General features: G+C 42.8%; 1 protein-coding gene across 1 annotated transcript in view; it reads right to left on the bottom strand.

Annotated features, from left to right (window-relative positions):
• Nucleotides 1–12,530: 12,530 nt before the first annotated feature.
• Nucleotides 12,531–25,430, bottom strand: part of STEAP4 (STEAP4 metalloreductase) — a 32,284-nt gene continuing 19,384 nt past the window's right edge. Inside the window, exons 2-5 of the mRNA XM_024197537.1 lie at nt 19,590–20,047; nt 17,211–17,738; nt 16,104–16,268; nt 12,531–13,682 (exon numbers count right to left, since the gene is read on the bottom strand). Coding sequence (XP_024053305.1) covers nt 13,413–13,682; nt 16,104–16,268; nt 17,211–17,738; nt 19,590–20,045 — 1,419 coding nt within the window. The 5' untranslated portion in view covers nt 20,046–20,047 and the 3' untranslated portion in view covers nt 12,531–13,412. The remainder of the gene's footprint in view (nt 13,683–16,103; nt 16,269–17,210; nt 17,739–19,589; nt 20,048–25,430) is intronic.

Below are 25,430 nucleotides of genomic sequence, written 5' to 3'. Positions count from 1 at the left end.
ATGGGCTCACATGCAAACCTTAAAGTTAAACCCCCTGGATTAAAAGCCTTAAGCTGCACTATGTTGGTAACTTACTTGACTGTCCTGGGCTGGTGACTGCATGTTGAGGCCTCTAAGTTAGCTGGCAAATTGGGTGAGGAATTTGCTCTTCCCAGACCTACAATACAAGTGGCTGTGGAGCAAGAATGGAAAGGAAATTAGGGATTAAAGGTCAGATCTGCTGACATGCCTACCTGGCATATTTAAGGCATTGGACAGCAAGCCATAAAATTTTTAATTGAAAAAAGTTTGTAGATTACCTTTACAATTGCTTCAACTGCTCTCCAGCAAACAGATGACTGGTGGCCTGTGGGTGTGTGTCTGTAAATATTTATACAGAAAGGGTTGCCTTGGAGAATAATCTCAAGAGGTGATGTAATGATTCATTTGAAAGATAAATTCAGAAAGAAGGCACTAACATTATAAATAACTACCCACAAAGCTATGTTAAAAGAGTATTATTAAGGTTACAAAGCCAAGCACTCAAAAGTTAGGACACTCCAGAATTAAGTTTGCTTGTGCAGTCTTAATTCGCTTCTGTGTGTGCAAGCATTACAATTTAGTCTTTAATTACATGATCTCATACTACTTTTAACACAGTTTTCGGTGTGTAATTTCCTACATTAAAAAAAGCAAACTGAAAAAACAGAAATTCCAGCATGTTGACACCCACATGCTTCATCAGCAGTGGTTCCTATTTGGAGTCCTCACGTCCATCCAGTCCCAGTCTCCCCACAACTCCGCATCTGATCTCAGTGTTCCCTGACCAGCCAACTGGCTCCCAGTCTCCCCCATCTGTTTATATAATCGTTCTCCCAGTCTCCTCCATGAGCCCCACTCTCCTTGCCCAGCCAGTCCTAGTAATAGTTTCTGTTCCTTGTCCCAATCTACTCCTTTTCTCCCCCTCATTCTATATCAGTTGGTTTCCTCCTCCAAGCTGCCTGAATGCCAGCAGAGGCGTCATTGAGAGCACAGGAGAGAGGCTCCTGCTCTCAGTTCCAGTGCCTGGCACCAATGCAGCCATTACAGTGAAAATCTAGCTTTGCCCCTGTAGCCCTGGACCGGGGCATGCTCAATTGCTCTGTGAGGATAGTGATGCACAGTTTGGTCAAAGTACGAGCTGTGAGGGGATGGAGCGTACTCATTCGCACAGTGGGGGTGGCACATGAGCAATCTGGTCAGCACTAGGAGCTATAAGAGGCTCAGTAGGGTTGCCAATGTTGGTTGGACACATTCCTGGAGATTTCATAACATGACATAATCTTTTTTTAAAGATTAATCTTTAATTCCTGGAGACTCCAGGACAATCCTGGAGAGTTGGCAATCCTTGACTCAAGCATGCTCAGTGAAGATGGAATCTTTGGAGTGTTCAGCCGCTAAAACTGAAAGTTTCTACTGAGCTTGTGCAATTTTTCAAAGGCCAATAACTTGTCCAAATGTAAGTGAATTTTCATCAAAACAGCAAAAGAAATTTCCCTTACACAAAGGCCAGGCCCTGCCAAATTTCAAGACCGTGCTCCAAAGCCTGGGATACTGAGGTGTTCAAAGGAAAGGTCTACGGAATTTTTTAACATGGGAAAAACAGCGTATTTTCCCCTAGCCTTCTGTCAGAAATGGCTGAGCCATTTTGGCTCAAATTTAAAAATCACCCTGAGGCAGACAGCAAGCATGTACACCTTCACCCTGAATGGTTGATGTTTGGCAAAGTTATAAGCAACTGAAAACAGGGTCTGATAATGGGAATGATGTGAACCTTAATAATATGAGGCATAGCTAGCCCTGCCTACAATGTGGCATTGTTATCCCTTGTTGACTTAGGAGCCAGCAGGTACAATCAGCTGTTCCTGAAATAATAGCAGTTAGCATGTATCTTGTACTTTACATGTTCAAAGCACTGTACACTCGTTAAATAATTTTTCAAACTCCTCTGGGGTCAGTGTCAACCTTATACAAAGATAACTGAATTAAAGCTAAAGTATTGTGTTTCAGTCACAAGGCAGAAAAGTTAGTTTCTGACTCCCAGTAATTTGCAGGTTAATGGTTCCAAAGGATGTTGTACTGCATCTTTAAAAAATAAATAAGGAAAATGGAGGAGTTATATATTTTGGGCCAAGACAATTTTCCTGTCTACTTATTTTGCACATCATCTATGTATTCCTTCCTGGTTTATTTTCCTATGGGGAAGGGAGAAACCTTCAATTCTTACTGGAAGTTTGGAGGATTTTAAACAGGGCCAAAATTGCAATCATTTACCCAAACTCCCTTACACTTTTGATTAAGTAAAATGGGACCAGGATCCTCACCAACTCTGTGCTTGATTCCGTGGAGGACACCGACCAGACGCAGGTACTGCTAGAGCGGGAGGTAGAAAGTAGCCCGGGGGCAGCCGACCCTAGTCTGGCTGTGGCACACCCAGAGCCGATGTCAGTGTGTTGTTGACAATCACCGGTCAAGTGGCCATTCTTTTGCAATGAAGTGGGGCAGGAACAGATATAGCTGCCTTTTAACAAACAACAACATGGAACCTCTCATCATGAGACACCATGGCTAGGTCTACACTACAGCGGGGTTCCGACCTAAGATGCGCAACTTCAGCTACGTGAATACCGTAGCTGAAGTTGCGTATTTTAGGTTGGCTTACCTGGCGGTGAGGACGGGGGAAAGTCGACCGCTGCCGCGCTGCCGCCGACTCCGCTGCCGCCTCTTGCCGAGGTGGATTTCCGGAGTCGACGGCAGAGCGATCAGGGATCGATTTTACCGCGTCCTCACGAGACGCGGTAAGTCGATCCCCGATAGACCGATTGCTACCCGCCGGATCGGCGGGTAGTGAAGACATACCCCATGTCTCCATCCTCACAGTGGAAAGGAACTGTATCTATTTATCCAGAGGTAGCCTGCAGGAAAATGCATTTCAAAGAGTGACTGGACTATAAAATTGAGGGGTGAAAACATCCAAGTATTCATTCATATTCTCTCTCTCTCTCTCTCACTCACACACCCCTTTGGACTTTAGGAGGGGTTCTGACCTGAGAATTTGGCCAGCCCTGTTGCTGGAACATGTGGTAAAGATTTTACCTTGAACCAAGTCTAGTTCGTTAAGTTTTAGCTACTAGAAAGCATTTTATCTTTATTTCTCTTGTAACTATTTCTGACTTTAATACGTTATACTTGTACTCACTTAAAAACCCCCTCTTTTTGTAGTTAAATACATTTGTTTCATTTTTTAATCTAAACTAATCCAGTGCTGTGTTTAAACTGAATTGTTTGGTAACTCCAGGGAAAGTGACAAACTGTTGTCAATTGAGCCCTTACAGGGGCAATGGACTGCTAATATTTGAACTGTAATGGAGAGGACTGGACAGTGCAGAACACATGTTTTGGGGAAATTTCAGGACTGGTAGTGTGTTGGGGTCATTTCGCAGGTAGTAACCAAGGCTGCTGGAAGCCATAGTGTGGCTGGTGTGTTGCTGATAGTCTGCTGGGGTCAGAGCTGCTGGACCAGGGCTATAGCTATCCACAGACACTCAGGGTGTGATCTGCATGCTGTTTGTCTGTTTGTGAGAGGCCTACTTGGGAGCTACAACAGCAAAGCATTGTGAGATACCCAAAGTTGCAGGGCAGATGGTGACACAATCCCCACTGGTCTGGATTGCACCAGGAATGTGACATAAGGGCTAGATCCAAAGGCCTTTGACTGAGAGAGGAGAGTTCAGGGGTACTACCCTCGCACTACAGAGACACATGTTCAGTTCCTAGCTCTGCCACAGGCTTCGTGTGTGACCTTGGGCACATCACTTGGCTTCTCTGTGCCTCACTTCTCGATCTATAAAATGGGGATAATAGTGCCTCCCTACCTCTTTGAGGAGTTGTGAGGATAAATAAATTAAAATATAGTGAGGTACTCAGATACTAGGGTCATTTAAGTACATGAGAGAGACTCCTGTGTATATGTAAGAGCTTTGTCTTCTTATATGTCAGACAGATTCTCCTTAGATGTTTGGCAGAGTTCCTCAATGTTTTTTCCATTTCTACTTGTCCTTCTCAAGACAGATAGCATGAATGTTCTTCAGGACCGGAAACGCAGCTTAGAGCACCACACAGATCTGTTTTTCATCAAGTTTGTATCCATAACAAACACAGACAGTCTGGCCTGTAGTTATGGTATGCCATGTGCTCTAAGAACTGGGTGAAAGATTTCACAGTGTTAATATTGTCAGCTAGATCTGTACTAAATATCATAATACAGTAGAACACACAATGTCCAAAAAAGTTCTTGGAATATGTTGGGGACAAGTTCTTTTTTGGAAAGGTGGAGTAAATAACCAGGGGGCAGTCGTTTTAGATCTGATTCTAACTAACAGGGAGGAGTTGGTTGCCAGTTCTGAAGGTAGAAGGCAACTTTGTGATTTGAAATGGTAGACTTCATTATTTTAAGGAAAGGAAGGAATGAGAGCAGCAAAATAAGGGCAATGGACTTCAAAAAAGCAGACTTTAACAAACTCAGAGAACTGGTAGGCATGGTCCTTTGGGGAAAAAATTTAAGGGAAAAAGGACTTCAGGACAACTGGCAGTTTCTCAAAGAGACAATATTAAAGGCACAACAGCAAACTATCCTGATTAAAAGGAAAAATAGGAAGAATAGTAAGAGGCTGTTATGGCTGCATAAAGATCTCTTTAATGACCTGAAAATCAAAAAGGAATCCTACAAGAAATGGAAACATGGACAAATTGCTAAGGATGAGAATAGTGCAAAAGAATAGTGCAAATGTGTAGGAACAAAATAAAAAAGGCTAAGGCACAAAATGATTTACACTTAGCAAGAGACATAAAAGGCAATAAGAAGAGGTTCCATATATACATTAGGATCAAGACATAGATGAAGGGAAGTGAGGGTCCACTACTTAGTGGGAAAAGACACCTAATCATGAACAACACCAAAAAGTCTGAGGAGTTTAATGACTATTTTATTTTGGTCTTTACTAAAAAGATTAATTGTGACCAGATGCTTAACATAATTAATATTAATAACGAGGGGAAAGAAACACAAGCTTGAATAGGGAAAGAACGGATTAAAGAATATTTAGATAAGTTAGATGTATTCAAGTTGGCAAGGCCTGATGAAATTCCTCCTGGGTTACTTAAGGAACTAGCTAAAGCAATGTTGGAACCACTAGTGATTATCTTCAAGAACTCATAGAGGACAGGTGAGGTGCTGGAGGACTGTAGAAAAGCAAACATAGCATCTATCTTTAAAAAGGGAACGATGAAGATCCAGGGAATTATAGTTCAGTCACCTAACTTTGATACTGGAAAGCTACTGAAACAAATGATTAAACAATCCATTTGTAAACACCTATGGATAATTGGGTGATAAATAAAAGGCAGCATGGTTTTACCAAGAACTAATCATGCCAAACCAAACTAATTTTCTTCTTTGACAGGGTTGTTGTCCTAGTAGATGGGGAGAAGCAGTAGACATGTTGTATCTTAATTTTAGTAAGGCTTCAGGACATTCTCATAAGCAAACTATGGAAATGTGGTCTAGATTAAATTACTAGTAGGTGGGTGCATAACTAGTTGAAAGACAATATTCAAAGAGTAGGTATCAATGGTTCATTGTCAAACTGGTAAAGTATATCTATTGGGGTCATGCAGAGGTCTGTCCTTGGTTTGATAATATTCAATATTTTCCTTAATGATTTGGATAATGGAGTGGAGAGTACACTTATAAAATTTGTGGCTGACACAAAGGTGAAAGGAGTCCCATGCACTATGGAGGGCAAGATTATAATTTAAAAGGAGTTTGATAAATTGGAAAAGTGGTCTGAAATCAACAAGATGAAATTCAATAAAGACAAGTGCAAAGGACTATACTTAGGAAGGAAAAATCAAATGCACAAATACAAATAACAACTGGCTAGGCAGCAGTACTGCAGAAAAGTTTGTGGGAATTATACTGGATTACAAATTGAATATGAGGCAACAATGTGATGCAGCTGTGAAAAAGGTTAATATCATTATGTGGTGTATTAACTGAAGAGTTAATACCAGGAGGTAACTGTTCTGCTCTTCTCAGCAGTAGTGAGGCCTCAGTTGAAGTATTGTGTCCAGTTTTGGGCACCACACTTTTTAGAAAGATGTAGACAAATTGGAGAGAGTCCAGAGGAGAGAAACAAAAAAGATAAAAAATGTAGAAAACGATGTATGAGGAAAGGTTAACATATCTAGTCATGTTTAATCTTGAGAAAAGAAGACTGGGGGGAAGGAAGACCTGATATCAGCTCTGGGAAGGGGTGTTATAAAGCAGGCTGTGATCAGTTGTTCTCCATGTCCACTGAAGGTAGGACAAGAAGTAATGGGCTTAATCTGCAACAAGGGAGAGTTAGGTTAGATATTAGGAAAAACTTTAACTGTAAGAATATTTCAGTACTGGAATAGGTTACTCAGGGAGGTTGTGGAATCCAAGTCTTGAAGAATTTTAAAAACAGGCTAGACAAACACCTGTCAGGGATGGTCTAAGTATACGTGGTCCTATCTCAGTGCAATGGGAAGGATTAGGTGATCTCTAAAGGTCCCTTGCAGACTTACTTTTCTATGATTCTCTGATAATAAAACATGAAAATGGGAGACATTTGCTTTGTTTCATATTTTATTATAGACTCTAATATCATCACAGGTTCTCAAATCTGGATCTAGTTTAGGGTACTTTTTATTTAAGGTTTGGTCCATCCACTGTTATCATGGACCTCTTCTCCTCCAGTCATTCTCCCTTTTCTCCTAAAAATGACCCTCACTTTTCTGTATTTTATGAAGGTGGTGGCTATCCCTTCCTGATGTCTTTGGGAGTAGTCATCTGGTCATTTTCCCATTTGATTCTTTGGGGACTTAGTAAATAGACCTTCTGCCTTCCCTAAATCCATGGATTTTCTTTGGGAAAAGGCAGGATGGCAGAGGAACTACTTGGTGAACTCTCTGACGAGCTGGATAGAGAGAGAGGGGCAGTTTGTCACTCATGAAAACTGTAGGAAAATAAGGGCACTGTAAAATGCTAAAGGGCAATGGTTTGTCTTGCACCAGTTTTACATAGATGTGACTATTGATTTCAGTAGAATTATTCCTGATTTAAATCCATGTAAGTGAGAGGAGACTCAGATATTAAGTTTCAACAAGATGTGCTTAGAGAGATTGTGTCTGAATGAGCCCCAAGCTAAGCAAACCTGGCGGACTGTGAACACACATGAACTAAAAATGCCAGTTTGGGTTTGCATGCTTCTGATAAGTTACTAGGTTCACACAACCCTGTGGTCAGCACAAGTGATTAATTGTATTTTTTCAGGGCTCTGTAGTGCTGTGTTTTACAGCAGTAATATTCCTCCCCAGAAATCAATAGTTCAATGGCCCTAGTCTTGTCTGGGGTATCATTTATGTGAAGATGTCTATACCACATCTTTAGGGCAATTCCGGGCCCCCAAAATTGAGAACATTGTTAGACAAGCCATAACTGTGAGATATGTGCTATTTGTCTAACTGATGTGATACCCAAGTGCCTCTTGGGAGTTGTAGATTTCCTTTTAATGAAAGAACTGCTCAGTTTATCAGACAGGATTAGAAACAAATGGCGGATCAGGGCAAAAGCAAATAAAATGGAAAAAAAGTTGAACTAAAGAAAAGCTTTAGGAGTGTGTGAAAAAGGAAATGAACAGAGGCTATTACTTGCATGTTAAAGACTTAATAATATGCTAATTTTAGCAAATAGCAGCAGAGAGGGGTTAAAAATAAGATGTTTCTGATCAGGGCAGCATGTTAAGAAAAATTGTTCCATCTACCTATTTATACCACTCATCACTCCAGTATCTGGGTTGGTGGGTCTGAAGAGGTCACTGTATTTGGGACAAGGTACACTTTTCTAATTCACCTTGTCTAATAGATAGTGACAATAATGAGGCCCTGAGAAAATCATGACAAGCAGGAGAAGAGGTTTTTCACAGAAAGACTCCAGAGAAGTCACAATTTGGATTTGGGACGAGACATTGAGCCTAGAAGCAAGGGTTAGAAAGCTCTGGCCAAGGAATTCAGATGCTAGGAAGAATTTCAGAGATGTCAATTTATAGCCTGCATAAGATCTTGCTTGAGGGTAAAATAGGGTGCAAACTGTGGGACTGGGGGTGTAATTGTAGTGGAACCAAATGTAACTAGTGATCGACCCAGCCAAATTATCTGTAGTCCCAACAGCACTATTATCCATGTGCCAGCTGCAGTACTGGGTTCTGGTGCATACATGACACCCCAAAATGTCTCAAGCCTCACATACAGTTGATGCAATTAAAATGTTTTCTGGTCTTGTTACTAATAAGAAAAGTATTATTTTATTGGTTCCAACAGATATTCCCTAAACATTCCCTAACATTTACTGGTAAAAAGGCAAAAGCAAACCTAAGTCACACCTATTGTTCTGTATGTAGATTTTTTAAAAGATCTTATGCTGATCCCTGTTCATCAGAGTAAAACATTCCTATGCTATGAAACCCAAACCTGGCTTGTGGTGCTGATCTCCATGTAGTCGGTAAATTTCACCAGTATCCTATTCTTATATTTTAACGATTGCTTAAAGGGGTGCATTTCACATTTTCTAAAGCACCCATTCATTGATTTGGATTTAACAGTGTAGTCAGAAAACTAATGTGCTGTTACAGTATGGAGTCGTAAGATGGCAGGAGACACTTATGCACACAAAGGCTTTTCGAGGCTTCTGAGGGATGAACAGCACACATCCAATCCAAAATCTATATGCTCTTAATTGAATAACACTTCTAACGTACCTGGCATATTTAAAACTCAGCCAGTAATTATATGTACAATGTACAGGTGCTGTTTTACACAGCTGACCATTATTATTTTAAAGTTGTTATGGACTAGTTAAAATATGTAAAGATTACTATAGAAAAATAAATATACTTACACATTACGATTTCTGTTAAAATGTTCTGGTAATAAATAGTTAAAATAATTCTGCCCAAGGACAACAGGATATGAAATCATTCCAGCTCAGACAGGAAAAATATGTCCTGTTGGAGGGTAGTTCCACCACCTGGGGCCATTGCAAAGACTTGAAAAAACTTTTACAGGAAACATCCCTGGACCATTCCCTATCAGTCAAAGGGCTTTGGATCAATCCTTTAGTGCTGCCTGCACCCACATTACTTTTCACCATCCCCAACACTAAACAAGATGTCATTCTTTATTGGGTTGACCACATCAGATTCCGGGGCTTTACTCCTTTAGTCTCATTCCAGCTGGAGTAATGCAAAAGAACTCAGACTAAAGAGAAAATTGCAGACTACAGCTACGAAACATTACAGGACTTGTCTACATGCGGAAAAAGGCCACAGTAGGTAATGTGAGGGAGGTACTCTGCACTAACTCCCCATGTGGACACGCTTACTGACCATTGAGAGTGCCTTTGTGTGCAGTGGTTTAGTGCACTTTGGAAGCACATTAAGTTAAACTACTCAAGCACACTTGTAGCGTGCCGTAAGAACATTCACAGGATGGGGCAGTAAGTTAGGGTGTGAATTTAAAGCATACTAGCAACTCTGGACTAACTTCCTCATATAGACAAACCCTTAGTAAAAATATGTCTCACTTTAAATAAATGGAATCATTTTAGTTCATATACTAGTCACGAAACAAATTTGATATCAATCTTTACAGAAAGGGCCCCCTACCCTCAGTATCCCAATGAGGCAAAGTGTATATTACATGGTCTTACTTCATTTGGTGGTACTATTTAGCCTGTGTGATGAAGTGGGAATTTTTTGTAATATTTTAATGAAGCCTATATGTGCCTATATGCTGCATTGTGACCTAGTGGGTGAAAAGGGACTGTTTGTTCCTGGGGCAAGCTAAGACACAGGTGCACAGGGTGACTCATTTTCTGGAGCCTTAGACCCCATATCAATGGAGATCTTGAGAAGACAATAACAAATCCAATTGCCTGGACCTGGACACCTAGGAATCAACAATCCAGAGAAATATGGACTTCAAGCTGCATCTCTCCAGCTTGGAGACAAAGAACTGGGGTGAGGTGGAATTTAAGGGTCAGCTTTGGGAAGCAGTCGGGGGCACATCTAGGAGTCTGACATAGGAAATCAGACAGAGGGACAGACAGAGCTTGAATAATGTGGGCTCACTGCAGCTTCACTGGGCTCTGGCTACCCAGAATGGACTGTTCTATAACCTTCATTTCTCTATGCTAACCAAAGTCTTCCTATGCTGTGTTCCAGTCAGCTAATAAACCCTACTGTTTCACAATGCTGGTGGAGTGTGACTGCAGGTGCTTGCGGAGGTGCATTGTTCCTTAAGACTGTACAAGTCGCCCTCAGGGGCCTGCCTCAGGGGGACTTGCTGAACGGCACTCATGATGTGAAACAGGAGTGCTGAAGGCTCAGAGATCCAGTCTAAGGAGGCAATGAAGCGGCGCAGTTTACCCTGAAGAAAGAGTGGGGTCCTCCCAGAGACTGTTCCAAAGCTGGGGTTATAGCACTGATCCTGTGGATCTGTGACAGCCCTTACTGAGTATAAAGATTGTATGAAATCCTGCAGCTGTAGTTTTGTACTAAGAGGGACTACTTTGCAGTGGGAATTTTGCCTGCGTAAAGACTACAGGATTTGGCCTTGTATTCAGTACCCTGACACAAAGAACCCTGTACATAGAACCTTGCATAGGCGCTGACTACATGGGTGCTTCGGGGCTGGAGCACCCAGGGGGAAAAAATGGTGGGTGCTGAGCACCTACTGGCAGTCGCCCTATCAGGGCTTCCCCCTCCCCCCAGCGCCTCCTGCCCGCCGGTGGCCCCGCCAATCAGTGCTTCTCCCTCCCTCCCTGCACCTCCCACCCACTGCAATCAGCTGTTTTGCGGCATGCAGGAGGCTGGGAGGAAGTGGGGAGGAGTGAGGATGCGGTGCGCTTGAAGGAGGGGGGGCGGAACGGGGCAGGAAGAGGGGGGCATGGGTGGAGCGGGGTTGGAAAGAGGTGGGGTGGGGCCTTCAGGGAAAGGGTGGAGGTGGTGCGGGGTCTGGGGCAAAGCCAGAGGTTGAGCACCCTCTGGCACAATGAAAAGTTGGCGTCTGTGGAACCCTGTTCCCTAAAACAAGGGGCAATGAAGTACACACTATATTTGTATTTGATAAATCAGAGCTACTGGACTTTTGTTACTTGGCTCTCATTGATGAAGTTTATACTCTAGCCCAGAGATAATTTCCTAGGAGTTTTGCAGTGACAGGTAGAAAGGGGAATTCCTGAAACTGCACCTATATTTGCAGAGCTCTTAACAGTAATTTCCTGAAGTTACAAGCAACACAAGCAATTGGTCTATCTTGGAAATATTTCTGTTCTCTGTTAGTCTGAAATAACTCTGTTGACACAGGTGTTACTGAAGGCAGAATTTGCCCCTAGACGGCAAGTTTGTAAGATTTCTACTTATCCATTACTTTTTTATTTTCAGCTTTTCTTCTCCCCACAGCCAGCCACTTTACTCTTGGAGTGTGAGAGGGTTGAATTTTAAGGATAATCTTGTCTGTGTTTTTACTTAGCCGAAAGGACATTGAGCTAGGACTGTGACCTTTGCACTTTCTTCAGTCAATAATTTCTTAACATTAATTTGAAACAACTTTAAATAGACCCTCTATGGACCCTCACCTATCAGTTAAAAGGGGAAAGAAAACTTCTTAATTGCACCAATGGTACATATAGCTTAATACACCTTGAGGTATGAAGTTTGCACCAGTGACTAGTGGGTGTAGTTAGCAGGTGGATAACACTGGTGTTAGACTAGAGATAAGGAATCTGGCTGGGCCAGTCACTAGTACATTTGTCTCGTTTATCATTCCACCATCAGTCCTACACTTTTTTAGGAGTCAAGTACATGCTACCTACTTTTTTCTTTATGGTGGTTGTACTGGAGTAAAATTACTTCCATATTGTGATGGTTTTAGAAAGTGTCAGATAATGATTGTTTGTTTGTTCTGGCCTGGTTGATAGTACCCATTCGAAATTTCAATTAGTCATTTCATGATTACAATTACCCATTTGTATGTGTTTATCTTGTCACTGAAACAGTGGCGAGAAGACGGAAGAGTTGGTGAGCAAGTCTGTTCCTGTTAAAACCTATTATTCATTCTTTTCTTTCCCCTCCCACTGCAAAGAGGTCTGGTGGTTTCTCTAGTCACCCCAATTCTAGCACAAAGTCATCATTCACCATCTGCTCCCTGTTTATCAGCAGCATGGTCACTCACAGGTGACTTGGTGGCTAAGCATAAATCTATAGAACACTTACAGTCCTTCTGCGTTACAGGATCCCCAAAATGACTCTCGGAAATCAATTATTTTAAGGATTTGCTTCATTGTCACTGCAATATGCACAGCATAACTGCTGCTGAGGAACAGTTGGTCATATTGAACCCCAGGATTTTGGAAAGCAAAAGACCTCATCTTTATTGAACTTATAACACAATAAAACAGCATATTACATCAGTGATTATAACTCATTACAAGCATAGACTAAACAAATTTGGCCACAAATTCATATTAAGCAAAATGACTAATTGATTTAACATGAGAATGCAGCATAATCACAATCTCCATCACTGGTCAGTCTTCATTTGCACTAGATGGAGAAGCACACATTTGTAACCACCATAACCAAGGTCTGTCTTTTCCTGACACCACTTTCCTTACCAAATGATTTTTGGAAAGTCTCTTTCTTCCCCACTTCCCAGCAGCCTGATGCCTGAGTTTGCAGTAGTCCAGTGGGACCACTGGCCCAACCACTCCCAACAATAAAATTTCTGTACACAAACCAAACAAACCTTGGCCCGTTATCTTTAAGGTATACATAGGATGTAGCTATAGACCTCTACTGAAACAGAGGTTAATGGAGAGCAAGCAAAGCCATCAAAGAGCTGAGCTCCTCTTTGCCTATGGTCCAGGCAGGGCCAGCCTAACAATTGGTGGTGCCCTATCCAGAGTGGGATTCCATACTAATAAAAGGAGGGAAATCAGGCAGAGTTTCTTCCCCCTGTCTTGATGCCAGGAGAGTGAGAAGGGGCAGACTAGCGGTGAGTTTATAGTATGAATGAGAGGGAGATGAAGCCAGCTCATGGGTCACAGAGCATTCCCAGTGGCTTCTGGCTTTATTTGTGTTTAAGATTGGCCCTGGGTCATTTTTTCTATCGATAAATTGCTCAGGCCTGGCAAAGTTTCCTCCTTTTTGCCTTTTCCTGCATATAAAACTGGGAAAGGACATTACTTTAATATAAAAGTTTAAATTTTTGAGACATTGCAATGATATACAGATTGGGTGTTTACTACGTGATTATACTGCTGACTTGCTATCATTGTAGTATGATTGTTTTGAACCTTTGGAGTTCCTCTCCCAGCCCTGTCGAATTTGTGTGAGTGGTCGGTCTATACACGGGAATATCAGAACAAATTTAATGACCAGGACAATGCAAGGAACAATGAGAGAAAGCATATATGCTGCAGGAAGATACCATCTATACATTGAAGGGTTCAAGAATCTCTTCCCACCGTAGACCAGTGTATGTGCAGTGCACAAAATCAGTGTCACGTATCCCAGTTTGGACTATTGGGAGAGAAAAAAAGAGCATCGGTTAAGATTGTAAAATTAACTTTACAATAAATGCTATTTATAAACTATATAAACTATTGGGATATAACCAAAATTGGGAATGAACTGAGACTGTTTAGGTGAAATTGATTTATATTCTTAACCAAAGCTTTTTACTTCTCAAAATGTTTGCTTGGCAATTCTGATCATTTTTGCCAGGTCACACCTACGTCCATCTGGTTGTAATTTTCATGAAAATTGGTGAAAATTAATCCTGAGGCCCTAGCTCTTTAGAGGCCATAGTGATAGTCCAACAAGAGTTTTCATATCATTTGGGTTTCTTCAATACACCAAAGCTTTCTTGACAGTAGACTCCCCATCCCCCGTACCCCAGAATGGTGCATTGAAGCCAACCAGTGGCTGCAATGCTTCCCTTGAACCAAGTGCTAACAGTTATCAGTGTTGCACTGTCACCAGGGTTGTACTATTTATACCCACATGATATCATGTGCCATGGGTTTACCAGTTTTGCTTGCACATGAGCTGGACCTTAGAACAGGTGACTCACTAGAGGAAAGGCAGGCTCCCTATAGGTGTCCAACATGGAGTGGGGAGGCAGGATTTGTAGCAGCAGGGATGGCTGCTAATGCAGCCAAACAAGCTGTGACATGCCCCACTGGCTCTCTGATATCTGGTGAGGTAGGACTAGCAGTGTGGATGGCCCACATCTTTGTAGGTGAGACGAGCAATGTCAGGACGAGTGAGCAGTAGGGGCAGATAATGCGGTCAAGTGCCAGATGAGTGCCATTGACAGACTTACAAGAGAATTCAAACACAGAGAGTGGGAAAGGGTCAAAGATGGAGTAGAGGCATAAAGGGGCTGAAGAGGAGGAAGAGGAGGCAGAAAGAACAAGTGCACATGAGCAGGGGCAATTTCAGCCTAGCTAAGGTTGGCACTTGATGGCATTATACAAAATAAAATGTTGATACTTTGTGCTCAAAAAAGTTCTCCATCGCTGACCACCTCAGTGGACTAACCATTTTACAATTTATATATTGAAACCATTTTGTAGCCTTAAATTCTCTTCCATAAATGGAGCATAAACTTCTCATCTGACTAGGATGCTGTAAAGGTGCAGGCAGTCGATGAGCACCCCCTTGCAGCCCAGCGTGACGCTGCTGGAGTGCCCCACCTTGATTGCCCCCAGCAGAGCAGCAGTAGATTTCAGTTTAACAGCCCAGGCAAGAAGAAGCAAACATTTTTTTAAACAAAATACCATGTCCCCTTTTAAAAAGGCTTCAGCCCAGGAACCATTACAACAAATAGCTCGTCAGGCCCTGGTTCAAGCTGCCCAAATTCCACACCCCAGGTCTCTGAATCAGTTCCAAGTCTCTCTCCTAGTGCCTATGAGAGCAACTGTCATTCACTTCAGCCTACCTGACACCCTGTGCTTCCTGTTCCTTTTATAAAACTCAGCCCTGCCAGGGCCTCTTTGATTATTCTCAGGCTTTCGGATCCAGCCTGTCCCCTTAAAGGAACAGTACCTTTTAATCACACACTGCATTCCTTTACAGATGTACAATAGCACCAGTACTACTACAAATATGTAAGTCTGGATTTTCAAACCCCGGGACCTATGATGTCCAATTGCTGTGTTTGAAAATGAGGTAAATGCGGCAATGAAATATGAGCTAACTCTCTCATCCTCAACCATATGAACATATTTTTGGCTAATACTTCTGATTTTCAGCCAATCTCTTGTTCTGGGGGATGGGGCATGTTTTGCACAATTCCTTTTAAGAGATGCTTATGGTCTCACAAAGATGAGGGACGGCTGTGTTGCTTATATGGAGAGTCTAAAGAAAACCTACCTCCTGCCAGACAGAGTGCATCATTTTATGACAATCACTTAGAAAATCACCACATTTTTCCAGTGTTGAGCGGGGGAAATGGATTGTTAATATTGACTTTTCATTTACGAAACGTCAAAAAGTGGCGGTATAGTTGCTTGTATGTTGTCTGAATATTGTTGGCACTTCACAGTGACAATAACTGTCAATTTATTTAACACAGTGAATTTCCAGACTAATGCTAACTGAAATTTCAACCTGGAGTAAATACTTTATGAGTCAAAATAATTAGTGAAAGAACATAGGTTTTTAATCAGTGGCTGAATATTTCAGGGGTTTACTCAATGTAACTGATCACATTGTTTTGTACAACCATCTTCTGAAAGCAACAAATTTGTCATTGCAACTTCTCATTTGTTGTTTGGAAGTTCAGGGTTTTTTTTTTACTTTATTTAAGTGGTGACCGCAGTGCCACCATCATAAGCTACCAGGGAAACACGAAAGTTGACAGAAGAGTGCAGGGAATATAGCAGAGAGAAAGGACATGAACTTAGTTTTTTAGTTGAAAGAAGGTATATTTCTCACCTGTACAAATCGAAATTCTCTCCAGTTGACGCTGTTGCTGACAGAGGGCAAGGAAGTTATTCCCAGCAAGACAAACAGAAAAAATCCCAGGATGCCTAAAGCCACGTAAGAATCACTAATCCAGCCGTTAGTGTTGTTAAATGGATCTGTTCTGTTGTCCTTTATCTGAAGAAAAATATCACATATACTTTAATAGTGCAGTAGCTGCATCTCCAATGGACAGAAAAATGCCCTTTAACATGAGGTTTCCTTTAAGGTGAACTGAAAAGGTTTTTGTAAATAGATTAAAACAATCTGAAACAGCAGACCAGCTTGTCTCCTGAACAGAGTGGGGTGTTCTGAACTGCCAGCATGCAGGTCCTTCCATAGCATGTGCCACTCGGAGGCAGCAGATACAGTGTTGCATACAGCCACAGCCGGCGCTTCCATTTGGGTGGCAGGATTTGGGGGGCAGCATTTTGCCGCCCTTGGCTGCAATTCTGCGGCGGGGGGTCCTTCCGCGCTCCGGGTCTTCGGCGGCAATTCTGCGGCGGGTCCTTCACTCGCTCCGGGACCCGCCGCCGAAGTGCCCCGAAGACCGGGAGCACGGAAGGACCCCCCCACCGCAGAATTGCCGCCGAAGACTGGGAGCGCGGAAGGACCCCCGCCTAGGGCGGCAAAAACCCTGGCGCCGCTCCTGCATACAGCCTTAGTGTAGCATTAATAAAGCTTTGTAACGTGAACATACATTTTGATGACTGCGGGAATGTGGTTATTTTTAAAAATAAGGCCTGGCTTTCTACATGTCAGTAAATGTGCCACTCTCAAAGAGATATGCAGAAATATGGAACATGTACCTCAAAATTATTTATAATTAATATTTTTCTGCACCTGTTGTTAACCACTACACTAGCCAGAAGGAAGATTGAGATCAGAAGTCCCCCATTTAACCACAGCACCAGTGATCTTTGGAAATACAGATACCTAGAGGAAACACCAACCATACAAAGAAATTCAATAGCATAAAATCAATACAAATATGACTTTTGACATGAAATTCTGAAACTCAACCTACAAAACAGTAACATACATAAGTGGGGTTGGGGGGAGCAATGAACAGAAACTTACCTGAGATATGACGTAACCATTTAATCTCCATCTTACATAATAGCGAATAGGGATAACAAGCGTATACAAAACATGTAGAAAAGCAAAAACCAAGGCTACTAATCCAAGCTGTTTCCTACAAAGCATCCATTTGTCCAGCCAGTCTGGGAAACGACTGTATTTTGTACCTCTGTGTAACTGGAGAATTGCAGCAATTATGCCGGGAAGGTAAACCAAAGCAAGAAGAATGAGTGCCACTATGGGGCAGACCCGATTTGGAATGCTAATTGCAATAAAAAATGATAAGTCTTTGTTGTCATATATGTAGGGGTAGATTACATCACGAATCAAACTGTAGAAGAAAAAAAATGCGCTTAGGCCAATAGCCAAGTAGATGGGAAACTTCCACATTGGAAAGAGCTGCAGTGGGTAATTTTCTATCTCTTTGGCTGCCAAGAGAGAGCCTTGATCCAATGGTGTAAGACCAAGAGTCCGAACAATATCCATCACCATTTGTTTGGCTTTGTTGTCATCTCCACAGACAAACACCTGGAACAAAAAGAATGGGCTTTATTTTGACAAATCTTTGGGACAGTCTTTACTATTGACCTGTATGGGTATAAAATAAGACCTTAAATTTGATTGTATTTCCAAACTTTCTATAAATCATTGGCTTTCTTGCCAGTCTTTGATGCAAGGGTCAAACAATAACATGCTCCGCTACTGAGAATCAGAAGTAAAACCTTTTCATTGGGGCGGTGGGAGGTTTAAAGTGAAACAATCATATATATGAAAATAGCAAAATATAATACACTTAACAATGATATTTAGCTCGAACTGTTGGATTTTAGCACACGCTTTGGAAGACAACTCTGTCAAGCAATTTGTAAACACAATTGCATCTTACTGGTAAAGGGGTCTCGGGGATTTTATATAAATGGTCACAATTTTCCATTTTTGCACCACACATATAAAGCAGTGATTCCCAAGGGTCCCAGAGCAATCAGGATAGAGGTAATAGGAATATAGATCACCTGTCATTAAAATAAATATTTCTCTTCAAGGATTCTGAGAACAATGTAGAGGGAGCCTCTCTCATATGGGTATGCAGGGTAATAGAAAAGCGTACCCTCACCAGCCAATTATCATGTGCACAGGGCAGCCAGAAGGATGTTGGGGGGAGGAGGGTGTTTTGGGAAAGACGATACTCATCTTGGAGTCTGGAGAGAAAAAAGGCAACCTGCTCTCATTCAGACCCACAATAATGGGGATTTTTGGAGCTTCTGACCATAGTGCAGCGTGAAGGGAGCTATATCTGTGCAGAGATCAGCCTGGACAGGAGTACAAGGCACCAGATCCTTGGCTCTGCCCTGGCAGCACAAAGCAGGTTTAATGATGGCTTAAGTGACCAGTTGAGGCAGCACACGGCGTAAGGGAACTCTGATGGTTCCTGGCTGCCAGAGCAGTCCCTTGGGGACAGTTGCACCTGGAGCAGCTTAAAGTAACCCCTCAAGTTGCAATAAGCTGCTTCTCAGGCCTAGCCCAGCACACAGTGGACCAAGGGTCAGAGAACCATGAAGACGGCTAACAAACTTCATAGTTCCTCCAGCCATCCCAAGCTGCCTAAGTATCAGAATCTCCATGCCCTTCTTGCTCCCTGCCCATCCCCACAACACTTCTGAACTCTGGATAAGTCCAATCTTGCTTCTGAACTCTGTGGGAAGGGACATATCTGCTTCCACGCTTATACACTACCTGAAAGTAGCCAGAATGGAAGTGTGATTTACACAACTTGATATTTCTTCTCCACCCTACATTCCTTTCTGTCTCAGTTCTCCTCCTGCTTTGTCCAAGTTCCCTCATTATGCTTCTTCCTCTCTTCTTTCCCTCTTCTCTTGATTCTTTGGTTCTTTCTTCTCAATTCCTTTCCTTAGTCTTTCCTATCTTCAGCTTCCTACAACCCTCATTTCATCCTGGTGGTCTCCCTCTTTTTGAAGTTGCTCTTGCTTACTTTTGTAACTTACAAACATTTTTAGATGATTTAAAAATCCTCCCAACACTGTAGATACATAACAGCAGTTCCCTTCTCTGATCTCTGTTAACATCTTCCTGCAGTTTGGGGGTGAGGGACATGTGCTTAACGATCAAAAGGCAGGGAAAATCAATGTTTTTTAAATGTTGGGGATAGAGATTTATTTCTAGGCTAAGATCAAACAATCATATTTGAGCATGAAAGGATTTTTTTTAGCTTAGTTATTTGACTGAACACAGGGGATCATAATGAAAGTTGCATCTGAACCTTGTCTGATACTTTTCTCCTTATTTACATGTATTTTGCTGTACTGTTCAGAAATTGCCATATGATATAATTTACAAGAAGCTCTTGTTCTTTCATCTTACCTGTCTGCTTGCATCCAACGTGCCTGACTGCAAGGCCCATGCTGACACGGTGTTAAATGCTTTCACTACCTTAGCGCCTGGCACCAGTTGAGCAAGGTATTCAGCATTGGATTCAGGATATTGGTTTATTTTGAGGTTGTTGCTTACATCCACCAATACTTTTCCATGGAGAACTTCAGTTAACTCTGTGAGAAAGTTGTAATGTTGTCTCTGAATTGCTACAATAATAATGTCAGCCTTCTGCGCAGCTTCTCCATGGCTCAGCACCTCTGTGCCTTTGGGAATCAGACTGGAAGTCTGTGCATTTCGGCTTCCGAACACTATTGAGTAGCCACACTGGAGCATTTTATACCCCAGAGATCTTCCAAAATCTCCTGTTCCAAAAATACACACAGTCTCTTTTTTATTAGGAGAGTTTTCAGCAAGAGGGATCATGTTGGAAGAATTTTTCTCCATATCTAAAAAACAGTAATAGGGAAAAACAAAACAGGAATACTTTGAAAAGGACAAACTAGCTTGGTGCTTTGATTATACCAAAATGTATATTAACATTCTCTTTGTTTCTTGGACCATTTAGCAGGAAACTCTAACAATTAACACACATTGTCAGAGGACTTACTGTGCCGTTTTATAAAGAAAAGTAAAGTTAATTTCTCTCCATGGGCTTATAGCACCCCACCTTTCCCTCAGCTGATAGATGCAGACCCTAGATGCGGAAGAACTGCTTCAGTTCTCTTCTCTGAGGGGAAAAGGGGGAGAAGGGCAGGATATAGAGAGAAGAAGGAATAGTATTTGCCCCATGTTTCTGGGTCATTTCTGCTTACTTTGTTGACAGAAATAAGTTAAAGGGGAACTTACCAAGAGAAATCAGAACCTGGAGGCTCTTTGCAGGAAAACTCAAAGAAAAGACATTACAAAAGGAGCAAGCTGGGAACTCACCTGCCCTACTCAGTGTTTTATTGTTATTGCTCTTCAATGCCAATGTGTTTTATTAGGAAAGAACCCCAGGAGAAGGGACTACTGAGGTACTGGGCTACTAGAGTGTATTTCCTTAACTTATAATGATTCTATTATAAGCAATGTATAACTATTGAACTAGTAGGTATTTATATGACCCACTTCACTGTAATATCTAAGTGCCTCACAATCTTTTTTATCTTTATTTTTTATTTGCATTGTGGTACACCTAGGATCCCCAGTGACCAGGACCATACTGAGTTAGATGTTGTACAAATACAGGACAAAAAGACAGTCCTTGCCCCAAAGAGCTTACAGTCTATGTATCCTCTCAACACCCCTGTGAGATAGGAAAGGATTATTATTCTCATTTTACTGATGGTGGACTGAGGCGCAGAGAGACAAAGTGAATTGCCCAAGGTCATGTAAGAAGTCTATGGCAGTGCAGGGAATTGACGCCAGGTCTCCTGAGTCCCTGGTAGTGTCCTAACACACCACCGTCCTTTCTCTATGTATCTATGCATACTATACAAAGGAAACCTATTCAAAGGGACCCCTAAGTAGAAAGTTCTAAGAAGCTACTATTTGTATGCTCTGTCATGTGATACTACATTGTGCTTCCTTTGGACATGTTTAAAAATCACTCTCTGCTGGGTATGCTGATGTCCTGGGAGACTGTGATGGGGTGTGTACCCCACAGGCTCTGAAAGGGTTAATGTGAGCCTGAGAGGTCAGTTATGGTACCTGGCTGCACTTGGAAGGAGAGCCAGGCTTAATGGATCATGAAGCCCAGCTGGGCAGGACCAGTCTGGTTAGCATAAAGCCAGGAAGATGAGAGCAGAAGAGGGCTAAAGGGGGGGAGTCTTCACCACCTCTCTGTACCCAGAGAGTGACTGAAGAGGACACCCAGGGGGGAGAATAAGCCCTTGATCCTAGCCCTGGAAGAAAGGTCTACCCGGAGAAGTTACGAGGAAGAAAGCCTGAGAGAGGCTGGGTTGGAAGAAGCCCAGGGAAACAGCAGCAAGGAGTGGGACTGCACAGACCATGGCTGCTGGTTATACTATTCCTGCCCTGGAACCCAGTGTAGAAGGAGGGCCTAGGTTCCCCTACCAGCCACTGGGAACATGGCACAGGACCTGGAAATGTGAAATGGAAGACTGTCTGAGGTGGCATCTGGACAGCTTGTCTGATGGGACTTCGTTACCTTGAAAGGGAAGGACTATGTAGTGACCGGCTGGAGGGACAAGTCACAAAGAGGGAGTACCCTGAGTCACAGAGAGAAAGAGGGGCCACAATATGAGCAACTGACAGAAGGGCTTACAAGACACAGTGAAAGCTAATTCCCAGATATCGCTAAGGAGGTGCAATTGTGATGAGTGAACCCCTTTACATAGACACAAATGGGAGGAAGGCTGTAGAATTCCCTCTTATGGATATTCTTATATTTCAAGGCAGAATAGCAGCATGTGTAATACTGATTAATTTCTCTGAGCCACTACACAGTAAGATGCAACATTCCTTTTTTAAACATATTCTGTACTATAAACTGGAGGATTGACTTTGTTTGAAATATGTCAGTATCCCGCTCAAATCTTCCAGGGCCTCCAACCTTAAGAAGTCAGAAAGCTGGCACTGAGTGAACTGTGTGGCAGTCATGTCCTCTCCTAACTGAGATTTGAATGGAAATCAAATGGCTGTTTCTATGTGACGTGCAGAATTAATTAATATTATAAACATTTTATTCATGAAAGCTACAGCAATAAGAACCAAATCTACAAAGTGTCTCCAGTGTTCTTTAAAATAGAACACCAAACATTTAATTCGCCAATGATTGTTTGAGGCTAAGCACTTGCCCAAATGATCCAGCAAGCAATGTTCTGACCTCTAGAGACCTTAAATATTGTTTTCTGTTTATATGCCTCCAATTACAGGCCAAGCACTCACAAAACTAAATGTTCCTCATGTAGGCCTTGCCATATGATTCTTGAGAACTGGAGAAGGAGAGATTACATAACTGAATTCACCCACATCTGAAACACAGGACAGGTAACATAGTCTTTTACAACTCTTCAGGGTGACAGTAATCACACTTGGGCTGGCTATGGCATAGTATAGTGGTAATAAACTGTTTTGTAGGAGCCGAAAGTATAAGAGGTATTTATAGGCTTATAAACATTGCACTGGCTTGTGTCAGAGAGCAATGATGATTAAATGACTGTATTTCTGGGCCCATCCTGCTCCTAATGAAGTCAATGGGAATTCTGTCTTTCACTTCAGTGGCGGCAAGCTCAGGTCCCAAAAATGTCTTTAAGGAAGGCTGTCTGTATGCCTTTTGCTCTATAGCACACTGGGCTCTTCTCTCTTTCATCCCTTTCTAGAACTCTCCATTCCTCTTCCCCTAGAGAGAAGTCTGCAGAAGAATTTTTTTTCCTTTGCTCTACTATTTAGGGCCCTATCCAACAAGGTGCTGACAGCCTCCTATAGGGTTCTGAGCATCGTCAGTTCCTAGTTAAGCTGAAGTTGAGGTTGCTCAGTACCTTGTAGGATTGGGCCCTTAGAGCTGATAGGCCAAATTTTGCTGGCCTCACTCTCACAATTAGTCCCATGTCATGCAGTGAGGCCACTTGCATGAATAAAGTAAGGAGAATTCAGCGTTGTTTGTTAGGAAATACTGGGTGTCAGACATAATGAAAGATGATGGTGCTTATTATCATCACCGTAGTGATTTGATGGCACACAAATACCAGACATAAATTAGTCAGTAGTTAATGTCTTCATAGATATCGTACATTGTTAAATCTTATTTGATAACTTTGTGTAGTTTAACATTTGTTCCTGCAACACATAATCCAAGAATACAGCACTGTACTAAGTGATATGGAAAAAGTTGGCTTTGAAGCTACAAGCCATCTGTAACTTGCCTAGTTACAAGAACAAATATGGAAATGAAATGAGTTGACTTCCATCTAACCCCTTTTCAATCCTATTATTCCCCCAAGCTTTTGGGCAAAATTTAGTAAAATTTCCAGCTGTTGCTGAATTGGCTTGATTTTTTTTTCTAGACTGAGGTTTATGCAGGGGTGAAAGTAAGATAAATTACTTACCAGTACAGGGGCCCGGCTCTGGGCCCCTGGAAGGGGTGGGGCCTTGGGTGAAAGGGGCGGGGCTGAGGGTCAGACTCCCCCAGCCAGCCCTTCCATGCTGCCCGGCCCGTGCCGAACGGGGCTCTGGTGACGATTTAAAGGGCCTGGGGCTCTGGCTGCTGCCACGGTAGAGGTGGCTGGGAGCCCCAGGCCCTTTTAAATCACTGGGCTCTGGGGCAGCTGCCCCTTTTGCCCCCCTCACTCCCTGTCAGTGGCCCTGCCGGTAGAGTGCCTACCCGTCGGCGCCCCTAGATGGGGGGCAGGGAGGAAGGAGGAGTGATGTTAAAGCGCTGCCGCAGGCCGATACCGGTGGCCACTTCTTACCGGTATGCCGGACAGGCCTGTACTGGCCTACTTTCACCTCTGGGTTTATGATTTGTAATGAATCTTCTGTGATAAGTTCACAGGGTAAGACATCTGGGTGTCTCAAAACCTCAGAAACCTACAGGCAATGATGATTTTGTTCTGAGTTTTGGCTTTCCTATGTGCATTTGGTTCAAAATTAAAACTCAGGCTGCAACTCAATGGGTATGAATGTGTGAAAATCAAAACTAACAAGTGTCTGACAGAATCCATGACAAAAAGACCTAGTGAGTTTCCCACAGCTCTAGCTGTAATTCCCACTAATATACTTTACTACATCAGCTGATGTATTTTAATACAACATCAATATAAAGGACTGTACATGAAGAATAACATCTATATCATCTTGCGGTTCAGGGATCAATCCCGTGAGGTGTTTGAAAACACTGGTCTGATAAAGCACAGCTTTAGGCATATGCTTTGCTTTAAGCATGACTTAATGGGACAATTCACATGATTAAAGTTGAGCACATAGTATCATAGAATTATCGGACTGGAAGGGACCTCGAGAGGTCATCTAGTCCAGTCCCCTGCACTCATGGCAGGACTAAGTATTATCTAGACCAGTGGTTCCCAAACTTTTCGGCATCATGCCCCCTTTTTAATTTTTGAGAAACCCTCACACCCCGCACCTCTCCTTTACCATCATCCAACCCCCCCGATCCTTGTCCCCTGACTGTCCCCTGACTACCCCCTCCCAGGACCCCCCGTCCCTAACCGCTCCCTGAGACCCCGCTCCCTATCCAACCCCCCCGGTCCCTGTCTCTTGACCACCACTCCCAGATCCTCTGCCCCATCCAACTGCTCCCTCTCCCCTTACTGCCCCCCGGGACCTCCTGCCCCTTATCCAACCCCCTTCCCCCCGCTTCCCCCCCCCTTACCAGGCTGCTCAGAGCAGCAGGACTGGCTTATTGGAAAGCCTGGGAGGTGGGCGGGCGCAAGTCACGTTGCTTGTGCGGCGGCGTGCCTGCAGGGGAGGGGGGACAGGAGGGGAGGGAACAGGAGCTAGCCTCCCCGGCTGGGAGCTCAAGGGCCAGGCAGCCTCGCGCCTCCCTTGGAATTTCTTCACGCCCCCCCAGGGGGGCACACCCCCCAGTTTGGGAACCAGATTCTAGACCATTCCTGACAGGTGTTTGTGTAACCTGCTCTTAAAAATCTCCAATGATGGAGATTCCACAATCTCCGTAGGCAATTTATTCCAGGGCTTAACGGCCCTGAAAGTTAGGAAGTTTTTCCTAATAGCCAACCTAAACCTCCCTTGCTGCAATTTAAGCCCATTGCTTCTTGTCCTATCCTCAGAAGTTAAGAAAAACAATTCTTCTCCCTCCTCCTTGTAACAACCTTTTATGTACCTTGAAAACTGTTATCATGTCCCCTC

The sequence above is a fragment of the Terrapene carolina genome, unplaced genomic scaffold (assembly GCF_002925995.2).
Source record: "Terrapene carolina triunguis isolate 2854851 unplaced genomic scaffold, T_m_triunguis-2.0 Scaffold84, whole genome shotgun sequence".
Lineage (NCBI taxonomy): Eukaryota > Metazoa > Chordata > Testudines > Emydidae > Terrapene > Terrapene triunguis.
The sequence above is the reverse complement of the archived record's forward strand: the minus strand, read 5'-3'. Positions and strand labels throughout refer to the sequence as shown.